The sequence below is a fragment of the Sminthopsis crassicaudata genome, chromosome 3 (genome assembly GCF_048593235.1).
Source record: "Sminthopsis crassicaudata isolate SCR6 chromosome 3, ASM4859323v1, whole genome shotgun sequence".
NCBI lineage: Eukaryota > Metazoa > Chordata > Mammalia > Dasyuromorphia > Dasyuridae > Sminthopsis > Sminthopsis crassicaudata.
The window spans coordinates 334304631-334317050 of record NC_133619.1 but is presented as its reverse complement, the minus strand read 5'-3'; the positions used below and the strand labels follow the sequence as shown (position 1 = coordinate 334317050).

At 43.4% G+C, this 12420-nt stretch overlaps 1 protein-coding gene across 2 annotated transcripts in view; it reads left to right on the top strand.

Annotated features, from left to right (window-relative positions):
* Window positions 1-1631: 1631 nt before the first annotated feature.
* The window catches only part of HEG1 (heart development protein with EGF like domains 1), a 116822-nt gene continuing 106033 nt past the window's right edge, over window positions 1632-12420 (top strand). For both annotated transcript variants that reach the window (XR_012488094.1, XM_074301448.1), the window contains exon 1: window positions 1632-2399. Coding sequence is in view for 1 of the 2 variants with exons in the window: in XM_074301448.1 (XP_074157549.1) it covers window positions 2033-2399 (367 nt within the window). In the remaining variant the exon portion in view is untranslated. The remainder of the gene's footprint in view (window positions 2400-12420) is intronic.

Genomic DNA, 12420 nt, shown 5'->3' with positions numbered 1-12420 from the left:
CAATCTCCACCTTTCCTTTCCCTCTTCATCCCAGTCATTCCCCTGGGTTATTCCTGCCTCCTTTTCCCTATCTTCCTTCCAATTGTTACATGCTCTTCTACTTTCCGAATTTTCTGGCTTCCTCCCTCCCCACACTGCTGTCTGTATCATTGGGTTCAGTTCTAGACATTGAATTTATAAGAAAATCCTGGATAAGTTGGGGAGGACCTGGGAAAAGGCAACCAGAATGATGAAGGACCCTTGAGGTAAAAAACTAAAGATCAGTTGAAAGAATTGGGAACATTCATCTTGGAAAAGAGAAAATTGGGGTTTGGGTCTGGGGAAGGCAATGCATGACACGTGAGTTTAAGAATTAAAAAAAAACAAAACAGCTGGGGAAAGATTAAATTTTTCCCGGGAATCAGAACTAGGAGCAATGGGTGGAAGTTTCAGAGAAAGGAAACACTAACAATGAGAACTATTCAAAAGTGGAAAGGGCTCCCTCAGGCTGGTGTGTTTCCCTTCACCAAAGGTCTCCAGGCAGAGGTTGTTAGAGCATTTTTGTCTACTACTTTTGTAGTAGGATTTTTTGTTCTGGCTTAGATTGGACCTCTCAGGATCTTTCCAATTCCCAGATGCTGTGAAGTTGCCTGGTTTCATGGAGTGCTGGAGCTCAGAAGGAACCTGAGAAGTCCAACTGCCTCCTTTACCAAAAGAAGAATACTTAAACTTGAAGCCTTTACTGGGGGGAAGGGAGGCTGCAGAACTGGCACCTCCCCAACTGTTAGACCAGTCAGAAGTCTTTCCACAGTCACCCGAGTGATGGATGTGTGGGGGAAATCCAGGAAAAGGCAATAATCGGGTACAAAGAACGTTGATTCTGGAGTCACAGACCCACCTGGACACAGACATGCCATTTAATCTCTCTGGCACCCAGTTTCCTCAAACCTGAAATGAGGGAGTGGCTGAGGTTGATAGAATTAGGTATTCTCTGAGGTTCCTTCCAGAGTTCTAGATATAGTGAAAAGGCTTCCTCCCATCAAAGCCTGGAGAGAGAGCCGTAACCTAACGGCTGGAGAGGGGGCCTTGAAGCCAAGTTCCCAGCTCTTGTCCCACACCCGCTTACGGTGGGACCCTGGGCTAGTGAGTTAAACTTTCAGTGTTTATCTTGAGGCAGATTCAAAGTTGCCGAGAAGTTGCCGGGGAGTTTTCCCACATCCAGGAATTCCTTAGACCAATGAAATCACAAGGACTGTGTCATTTCCATTCCTACGATCACACAAAGCCCCTGCCTCCATTTCATGCGCACTCGTCTGCTCCAAGAGAGCTTTGAATTTCGGGACATTTGCCTTGGAGGGGCTCCTTCCCCAGCAAGTCTCTAACACTCTCTAGTTCCAATATTTCCGGGGGGTGGGGGAGTGTGTGCTGCAGTGGGTGAAAGTTACATTGTCAAAAAGCTTCATTTCTTTACCTCATCAGCATCATTCTAAAGCGCGGTGGTGTGCACGGGGAGTCCCCGGGCGGGGTGGGGATGGAGAAGAGGCCAGCCAGACTGCTTCCACCAGCCCCCCTTAACCCTCCCCCAGCCGGGCCGGGCCCTTCCCCTGCCCTCTCCCCGCCCCCTCTGAGTCTAGGTCGGGCTGGGGAGAGCCGGGGCCGAAGCTGCCCGCCCCGCCGCCCGAGTGATGTCAACCTCTAGGAGGAGCTGGGCCGGGACCCTGGAGGGCTCCGGCTAATTAGCATGTAGCTGAGCCGGGGGCCGCCTTTCCTCCGTTCCGTTGCTCGCCCGGCCTCCCCCTGGCTCGTCCTGCCGCGGTCCGGGATAACTTTTGAAGCGGGAACGGTCCTTGTTCCTCCTCTGCGGCTCTTCCTTCTTCCCCGGGACCGCACCCCCTCGCTCCCTCCCCCCCACGCTTCCCTGCATCTTTCTCCCTTTCTCTCTCGCACACACCCGCCCGGACCCACACTCGCTCGCTCGCACACACGCGTGCACACGCCCCTGCCCCAGCCCAGGCCGGTTCGGCTGGGCATGTGAAGCTTGGGCGCCGGGATCATGGCCACGCCGTGCGCTCCGCTCCGGCCGCGGCTGCCTCCGTTCCTGCTGCTGCTGCTGCCACCGCTCCTGCTGCTGCTCGGGGTCCCCCAGACTCGGGGCTCGCCGCCTCCGCTGGTGCCCAGCCGGCTCAGCGGAGCTCCCCTCCCAACCGCGGAGCTGGAAGCCGAGCGGGAGCGGGAGCCGGACCTGGAGCCAGAGCCAGGCCCCCCTCTCCGGCTTCCGCCGCCTCTGCCGCCTGTGTCCTGGGAGCGGGAGGACAGCACCCGGGCCCCGGCATCCCCCGGCCCCGCCGACCCTCCTCCCCGCCTGGGGGCTGCGACGCCGCGGGGAGCGCTCCGGCGAACCTCCCGGGGCCGGAGCACTGGTGAGTGAGGGAGCGCAGGGGCATCGGCGGGCTCCGGCTTTCTGCTTCTCCACTAATGTTTGGGGGGCGGAGGCTGGCCGGGAGGGGGGCATCCCTCCGCATCTCCGAGCCCGCGGCTCACCAAACTCTGGGTGCAGCAGGTTGCATCCTGGGCTTAGGTCACCCACTCCGAGGTCAGTATATTTGTGGAAGGACTGGTCTGGGGGGTCCCAGGGGTGGAAAGTGTCCCCCTCCCCAACCCCCACTCTGCACCGGAGTACCTTGGGCCAGTGGACCCCAGAGAAGTTAGAGTGGTTCTGCCTTTTTGGACATGGCACTTCTATCGAGGCAGCTCGGTACAATAATCTGCCCGGGTAGGGGCCACCTTTTTGCTCCCAGAAGCAGTGAAGAAAGCTGGGAGGGGGTTTGTTCTTGTTCTTTACGTGTTCTATTTGGCGACCGCCGGTCCAGTCTTTCCAAGGTTACTGTCTTTAAGCCACGGACCATTTGACTTTTTCTGGCCACATACAGTTCACAACTGATCTTTTTGAGCTGGTCTCTAAATAGTTTTGAATTCAAATGTTATGTGTTGCTAACATGTTACTTCTTACAAATTTTAATAGATGAGGTTATTGGAATTTGAGCACTGAACTTGTTTTATTTTAAAAGTGCCATTAAAAATATACATATATTTTATACCTACATATAATACATATACACACATGTATCTCTAACTAATTAGGAGATTAGAGGAATTAAGAAAGGGTTGAAAGGTTGAGGCTGATCAAAATAACCCTGTCGTCATAGGGGGATTATACCTCCTTTGGGCCTCCCCACTTATCCTCTCCAAACTCGACACTTGCGAGAGATTGTTTATCAGCCCCAGAAACTGGAAGGTAGGAGGTTTTGGTTTCTCTCCTCAGTCTCATCCCAGATCTCTCTTCCCAATAAGAGGCATTCATTTTTCTTCAACCATGAAACTTAACTGAGAAGTTGCCAAACTGTAATTTCAAGTACTTCAAACTGAGCGACAGTGTTCAATCAAGCAACACATCTCATCATCCACATGTGGGGGAGACACAATCATTCACTTAAGCCATGGGTCCCCAACAAAAAGCAGATCTTCAAATTTTACCTTTAATAAACATTGCTTTAGCACCATCTGTATGCAAAATATTGATGGAAGAGAGACCTCTTAGGTCCTTTAGTTCAGTGCTTACCTGGACAAGAATTTCTGGTAAAGAAGAGATGATTGACTTTCCCTTCTTCCTACTTTCTGCTGTTTATCTACTTCCTTCCTCTGTCTGGTGAAAAAAATCTGACAGTCATGATTCTTGGACTCTAGTGATTACCTATCCTTTGAGACTGTCATTTCCCCTCTCCTCCCTGGTAATTTCAGCTTCTCCATCCATTAAATATACCTTTCTCTTTCTTGCCCACAAAGGAATGATATGTAGGTAAAATGGAGGTAAAATGGGCGGGAGGAGTTTTGAAGAGGATGCAAGGGAGTTCTACCCCAGCTTACTCAACTTTCCTGAGCTGCCTAAGTATCCTTCCTGTGAGTGATGCATCTCTCACATTCATGTATCATTTGGTGAATGCTTGGAATACTCGTAACATTGTGACCCTTTTAGTGATGGAAAGAACTCTTTATTTGGCTCATTGAGGCTCACTGTGCACTCAACCTAAACTTTTGGGGTTTACCTGACCAAGGCTATATACTTCTTGCTTTGGATTAAATAATAAATAATAGTGTTTCTTTTATCATGACCAGGCTCTCAGCAAAACTCTCCTATTTGAGAAACTCTCTACCCTAGTCACTGCAATGTATCTTGTTATATGAGAAATAGTATAATACAGTGGGAAGATCTCTGGCTAGAGTTTGAGCATTACTTGCTATAATGACCATATGCAAGTCACAGAATTTCAAAGATGAAAGAGATGTTAACATTGTAGTCCATGGTGTCATTTTTTTAGTTCCCTCTATAACATACCAGATAAGTGGTCATTCACCTTTTCCTGGAAGAGAATCTACCACCTCCTGAAGTGGCCCACTTTTTGACAATTGATTGTCAGGAACATTTCACTTTTACTAAATCTAGTTATCTCTTTGCAACTTAAACCCACTACTCCTGATTTTATCTTTTGAGATCAGAATGGAACAAGTATAAATATATTCTCCAAGACTAGGTGATAGTTCTCCAAATTCTAAAAAGACTGTTATCGTGTCTGCCCAGATAAACACAGACTGGGCAGAAAGGAAAGAGAGATTCAATGAGGAAGCCTTCATGAAATATTAGCCTTCTTCTCCACATATTCCTTTCTTTGGTAATAATAGCCCCTATGGCTAAAATTTTTACCCATAGGCCTATCTTTTCCAAATTAAGCTGGCCAGACCCTTTGCTCTAGATCTATATTTCTATCTGCCTATTGGATATATTTACCCAGATATCCTTGCAACATCTTAATGGAACTAAAATTAAACTTATTGTCTTTTCTCTCAAATCTTTCCTTGGTCCATTTAAAAGTTATTTTACCCCCTTACTTTCAGGCTCAAAACTTTGGAGCCATCTTTGACTGTTCCCTTTCCCCTAAACCCCTCATATTTAATCAGTTGCCGAATCTTGTCATTTCTGCCACTGAAATGTTTCACATATGTGTGTGTGTGTATGTGTATGTAGGTATGTATGTATACATAATCTCACCTCTTTTCTATTCACAATGCTACCACCCTAGATTAGGATCCATATGAACTATCTGTATGACCATAGTTATGTCATTCTCTGTCTCAGTTTCTTTACCTATAAAATGAGGATATTGGACTAGAGGATTTGTAGATTTCCTATCAACTCAAAACCTATGATTTTATGACTTTTAAGAACCTTCTAATTAGTCTTCATATTTCTAGGGTCTCTCCAGTCTACCTTCCACATAGTTATTAAGGTAACTACTACATTATGATTCTTTTGATTCCTCTGGTCAGTACTGTGTTCTTCTCTTTGCCTTCAGTTATTATCTTTGTTTTATATCTCTGTGATTCACTTATCATTTAATATCATGTATTATGATAATCTGTATTAGTGTCTTATCTCCCTAGTAGTTAGACACAATATTTTGTACACAGTTGGTTCTAAAGCAATGTTTATTGAATAGATTTGAAGATCTGCCTTTTGTTGGGGACCCATGACTTAAGTGAATGATCATCTTTCCCAAATGTGGGTGTTGAGATGTGTTGTGTGGCTGACAGTTTGCCCAGTTTGAAGCACTTGAAATTATAGTTTGGGAATTTCATGTTAAAGCTTCATGGCTGAAGAAAAATGAATCCCAATTTTTGGGAAGAGAGATCAGGGATGAGACTGAGGAGAGAAACCAAACCTTTTCATCTGATCTGAACAATTTGCTTTTGTGGCATCCAAACAAAAACTTGCTGTTCCCACAAACTGAGGCTAAACCTTAGAGGCTTTGTCTCTAAGGTCTGTCAGAAACCTTGTCAGGTTGTCAGAAAGGTGGGTCCAGAAAGTAGCGGAGCAGAAAAAGCATAGGCTCTGAAAGCAGAAAACCTGGGTTCAAGGCCTGGCTCCTCTTGCCAAACTGAGTGATTATGGACAAATCATAACTTCTCTAGTTTTAATTTTCCCTATCTATAAAATAAGGAGGTTCACCTATGGTCTCTCTAGGTGGTTCAGTGGATAGAGCACTCAGCCTGGAGTCAGGAAGACCTGAGTTAAAAGCTGGCCTCAGATACTTATTAGCTGAATGAGCCCAGGCAGGTCATTTAACCAGTATTTGCCTCAACTTCCTTGGTTGCAAAATGAACATAGTTGTAGCACCTACCTCCCAGGGTTTCTGTGAAGATCCTGTTGGATAATAATGTTTGTAAAATACTTAACAAAATGTCAGAAATATAGTAGGCACTATAGAAATGCTAATTGTTATTATTATAGCCATCATATAATACTTATGTATTTATCTCCCTCATTAGAATATGAGGGCAGAACTTTAGGGACAGGAACTGTATTTTTACCTTTCTCTATGTCTTATGTGCTTAGCACAGTGCCTGGTATATGTTAAATGCTTAAAAACTTGACTGAAAACTTCTAGACATTATAGGTGAGCCTATGTAGTCTTGTTTGTGTACTTGTTTTCAAAGTGTTTAATTAAAATAGGTTCAATTAGTGCCACTTTTTAAACCTGTCTTGGATGATTTGGCTCCTCATGGATATCCTAAGATATCCAACAGCTGGCCAGGGCTCTTTCTACATGGATCCACATGAATCACTGGAAGGGATGGCTTGTGCAAGCACCTTATGAGATCTTCCAATTTAACCTCCAAACCAACTCAGGAGCTACTGTCAAAACAGTGTCTTTGATGGATGATCACTTTCTTGTGCTTGAATTTGCTCATGCAATCCAGTGATTTTGCAGTTGCTCTGTCTTACTGTAGGTAAGAGAGCGGTAGAGAATGAATCTTAAAGCTGGATCTTACAATATTGCTTTTTATTTTTCTGTCTAGGAACTATAAAGGGGTTCCTATCAAACAGTGCCTGGCACACAGTAGGTGCTTAATAAAGACTTGATTTACTGATTGTCAATTTTATCAGCAGCATAGGATATTAGTTTTTAGGCCTGTCATAGTAAGTGCTTAATAAGGCTTGAATGACTGATTGTCAATATTATTAGACATCTAAGCCATAAAGGATGTTAGTTTTTAGAGCTTCATGGCTTTGTCTTTGAAGACAGTTTAAGAATGGACTACCTTGAAGGGAGATCTGAATAAGTTGGTATTTGTAGTCTCTTTTGCTCAGTTCCTTCTGTTGTACAAGGAAGAGACTGGAGTATGTGACCAGTAAGGATGCTTGCAGATGGAAAATCCTACATAGAATAATAGATTTTTGAAAGGGACCTTATATAGTTCCCATGCATTTTACAGATGAGAAAACTAAGGTCCAGAAAGGCTAAGATCCGAGACAGGATTAACAGCTCTTCCTGACTCCAAGTCCAATTCTCTACCCACTTCATCATGTAACATAGTACCTATATGTATACTACAAAGCCAATGTGATTAGGTCTATTAGGGTTTAGAGCCGAGTATGAGCAGAAAGTAGGAGTAAAGGGGGAGAGGAGAAATGTCAATTAGGAAGAATGAAAACTATAAGGACATAGAGTTATCAAGTGATTTGAGATTTGATGAGTTGAAACTGCTAGTTCAAATGAAATGTTTGGATTTTCTAGAGTGAGTCACCAAGTCAGCTAATATTTTACTGAGTGTGTTTCATATGCTAGACACCATCTATTTTTCTTATAGAAAATAAGCTCCATAAAGAGCTGAGAAGGTGTTCTTTATCTTTTTTTGCAAATGTAGAAGACCATTAGCATGTGGTAATCCCATATACTGTCAATATAGCCATTTTGTTATTTGCTTTTGGTGAACTCTTTGTTGTCTAATCTTTGTTTCAAGGAATGCTTCATTGCATTTGTGGAAAGGGGAGAATATACATGTACATATATATTTTTAAATGAATTATATTAAAAACAAAAGATATCAACAAAAATATTTTTATAAGAATATAAACTTTTTGGAAATTTTCAACATAAAGAAGATCCAACTCACTTCCAGTTGATCAATGATGGACAGAGGTAGATACACCCAGAGAAGAAACACTGGGAGGGGAATGTAAATTGTTAGCACTAATATCTGTCTGCCCAGGTTGCATGTACCTTCGGATTCTAATGTTTATTGTGCAACAAGAAAATGATATTCACACACATGTATTGTACTTAGACTATATTGTAACACATGTAAAATGTATGGTATTGCCTGTCGTCGGGGGGAGGGAATAAGGGAGGGGGGGGATATTTGGAAAAATGAATACAAGGGATAATATTATAAAATATATATATATATATATATAATAAAAAAATTTAAAAAAAAAAAAAAGAATATAAACTTTTTGAATGTGGGGACTTTATAATCTTTCCCCCATTGCCTAAGACCAGTGCCTGGTACATTGTAAATGCTTTCATAAATACTTCTTTCATTTAGCTGAGTCGAATTGTGATTAAAATGATCATATTTTCATTCTCCATTTTGAGGTTCAGCATCAATCTCTCAAGCAGGAGTTCTTTTTAAATGTCCATTTCATAGAAATAAGATTTGTATCAGGATTTATAGCAAAGGCAGAGAAACCTCGGAAGCACTTTTTTTCTCCCCAGTTTGCATATTCTTGTGCTCTTTTCCTGCTGTTGGTAAAGTTCAAGATTTTCATTGTTGATAAGTAAAAATGTTCTGTGCTATTGTTTCCCTTTCCTCTGCCCCCATTAGGTTGTAAGTCCCTTTAGGGCAGGCACCCTGTTCGATCCAATTCAATAGAACAAACATTTTTGTGACGTTTTATATCCACTGTACTGTGCTGGACACTTAGTTGTTATTTCATTAATGTGGGCTAGAGCTGCTGATGCTCCGAGATGATGCTCAATGAAAAAGCCTCCGTTTATTGTTCTGCCCTTCCTGTCTCTGTGCACTAAACATAAATGGGGTACTCCTTCCAAACTACTCTAATTTCTGAACTTTGAACCCGGCTATCCCTAGCCTTGTTTGCGTGGGAGATTCCCCCCCCAAGGAGGCTGAAATCATAATAAGAGTCTAGAGCAAAAGGAAAAAAACTTTCCCACCCAAAAGGGAAATGACGCCGTGTGGCAGAACAGTCAGCCCAAGGAATAATAATCTTAGAAAAATGCAACTCCCTGGAGTAAAAGAAGCCTGCCCGGCCCCAGGCCCCTTACTGGGAAATCACTGTCGCCTGAATTGCTGCCTGCCGCTCTCCCGGCCGATTTACAGTCATTTGGGGCGCCTGCCAGGGCAATTACATGAAGCCGAGAAGGCATGGGCTGGGAGAGAAGTTGTCCCCGGCCAGGGGCGTGGGGAGGGCCAGCCCCTCTTCACCCCAAAAGTGACCTGACCTCGCTCCCTCCTAGCCCGTCCCTCGGGCCGGGGAGAGAACAGTGAAAGTCTCTGATGAGGGCGGGAGCCCCTAAATTGGAAAAGGGGCGTGAGGAAAAGAGCTAATCCATGTCGGGTCCTTCCCTTTTGAAAGCCACATCCTTTTAACTTTAAGGACTTTTATTGCTTCCCTCAGCATGTACTGTACAAATGCTGAATTGATATTTTCTGCATCGAGTGCCCGAAGGACGAGAGTGGCGGGCGGGCGGGGGTGGGGGGTGGGCGCGAGGAGAGAAGGGGAGGATAAGAAAGACTGGGGGAGAGGAGGGATTTAGAAGTCGGGGACGGTTAGCGGGGAAAGAGGAGAGCGGCGGGAAGAAGGAAAGCCGAATGGATTCTGTGCCCAGATGGGTAATAACTATTTTTTCATATCCTGAAGAGTGGTATGGACGTTTGCCCTCCCAGTGATCCCTTGCCACAAGCACTTTGTTCTCCTTTCTAACAGCTGGGCAGGGCTGGCTGGGAAAAGTTGCCCTTAGGGCCAAGCTTGTGGTTACTTCTTAAGGACTCGGAAGGAGAAAGGAGGGCCAGACAGCATTCAGACTAGAGAGAGTTACCCATGAGGCCCCCAGCATCGAGAAACGATTTTAAACTCCGTCTTTATGGATCTATCCTAAAGTTTTAGGCACCTGTCTGAGAATCTTACAGACTATCTGCTGTTCAATTCGTAGGATCATAGAACCTGTCTAGAACTGGAACATTCCTTAAAGATCATTTAATTTAAAATCCTTATTTAAACAATACTAAGATAGTGTCCCAAGGTTCCCATTTGAGCCTCAGAATCACCCTGTGAGGTAGTTCTCAACCTCGTGTGACAGAGGAGGAAACTGAGGCAGAGATGTTAAGTGATATGTACAGGGTTCCACAGTTGGCAAGTAAGTAGCAGAGATGAGATTGGGACTCTACAAGATCCAGTGATACAGAACTGAAGGACATGTCTACTGTGTAGCATGTTATCTCCATGTTCAATTCGACAAAAGTTTATAAGAGCCTCCTACTAGTGAGGGACAGTACCAGGAGCAGGCCATACAAAGCTAAAAGGGGAACGGTACCTGTACTCACAGGTGTTCTACTGGGAGGAAAACAACTTCTATGCAAATTTTATATATAAAGTATACAAAAAGTTTATACAAAAACATTTCAAGAGGGAAGGACCACTGGAACTTCTCATATAGGAAGTAGCAGCATTGTGTGTTGGGCACTGAAGGAAGCCAGGAAGGCAGGAGTGAGCAGAGTCGGCTTCCCTACATAAGCCCTGCTTTTTGAGAGTTTTCAATGCCAGACCAGCCAACATGCTAATGGTTGATGCATGTGGAAAAAACACAGACAAAGAAGGTGAGGAGGTAGTTTTCTCTCAGCAGCATGGAAAGAGCAATAAATAAGTCAATTTAATTTCTGGTTTTGGCTGCCATATTCTAACTACCTTTATAACCTTGAATGAATCATCCCACTCTCTGCAGCTCCTTTTCTTCATCGGTAAATTAAAAGAGTCAGGGGTGTTGGAAGCAGTGAAAGAATAATCAAGTGTTGAGCTTTTACTTAGGAGGACCTGAATTCAAATCCTGCCTAACATATATTAGCCACGTGAGTCTAGGTCCCTCTGTGAGCTTTGGTTTCCTCATATGTAACATATAGATACCATCCAGTATTGTTATAAGGCTCCAATGAAATAATATATGTAAAACTTTAATCAGACTTTAAAGCAACATATAGTATATATATATATTAGCAATGATGGTGATGGTGATGATGATGATGATGATGAAATAATCTCTAAGTTTGCTTTCAGCTTTAAAGTTCTAAGATCCTACAAGTTTGAGAATGGAGGACAAGGCAGGATCAAGAAGTGCTTTTTTAGAAGTGCCCCTGTCCATAATGGACCTTCTTCCAGCCTAGCTAATGTATCTGCAGTGATCTGTTCCCCAAAGGGCAAAAAGGAGGTCATTTGAGGTGGAAATTTAGCTTGCCCAGCTGCATGCTGTACATTAGCTTCATGGTGCTGACACAGGTCTCGAGAAATAGGCTGAAGTAAAATCTTTTTATGGGGCATTCAAGGTGGAACAATATGGTTAAGCAGATAACTATGTCATATTTTAGCAAGAGAATCATGAAATGGTTCCTTTGCAATGTCTTCTAGGGTCTAAGCCCCTTGCATTTATTGAGAGGAACAATAACCATCTCTAAAAGTCTCTGCATAGTTTGGAGATAGATGAAGAGAAGGAAAGCAAGAGTACACGTGACATCAACTACTTAAAGACAAATTCTCAGAAAACATGGAAAAAGTGATTAAAGACTCTTGGTATTTTTATAATTAGGGAGCGAGTTTTAGATGGCGTGATTAATGAAGCTGAAGGGAACAGAAGAGACTCAGAGCCAGCAGTGGGTGGAATGGGGGCAGCGATAGGAATAAGAAAGGAATATGAGCTAGAGAATAGTTTCTTAAATTTTGGATCTTTACCCTATGTGAAGGATTTAAAGTTTGCAGGACATTTTATATATACAGAGTTTCCCAAAGGTCTTAGTGTAAGGCTTTAAAAGATTGGAGGTTTTCGATTTAAATAGAAGCTCCTGAACCTTATATTGCCCTTTTTCTCATTTGGTTCATTTCACTACTCAATAATGTTGGGAGTAGAAGGCTATCATTATAATACCCATTTTAGAGATGAGGAAACTGAGGCTCAGAGAGAGGTTAAGTGACTTGCCCACAATCACATTCCTAGCAAGTTTTTCAAGCAGAATTCAAACTTGGGTTTTCCCTGACTCCAAGATCTGTGCTCTCTTCACTAAGACATACTTCCCTTCAGCTGTATTATTATAAACTAAGCTGAAAATTATAAATAGGACAGGTACTTGAGTATTTTCTCATCCATTCCTTCTCCTCCACCCCTTCCCCTCTCCCTCAACAAGGAGTATTGGTTAATGATCTGAATATGTTGTTATGAATACTTTCTCAGTGGGAAGAGAGATTCCATGGTATACTTGCTCACGTTTTGGGGAAGTTGCTTTATTTTTAGCTTACATGGATTGGACTTATTCTAACTC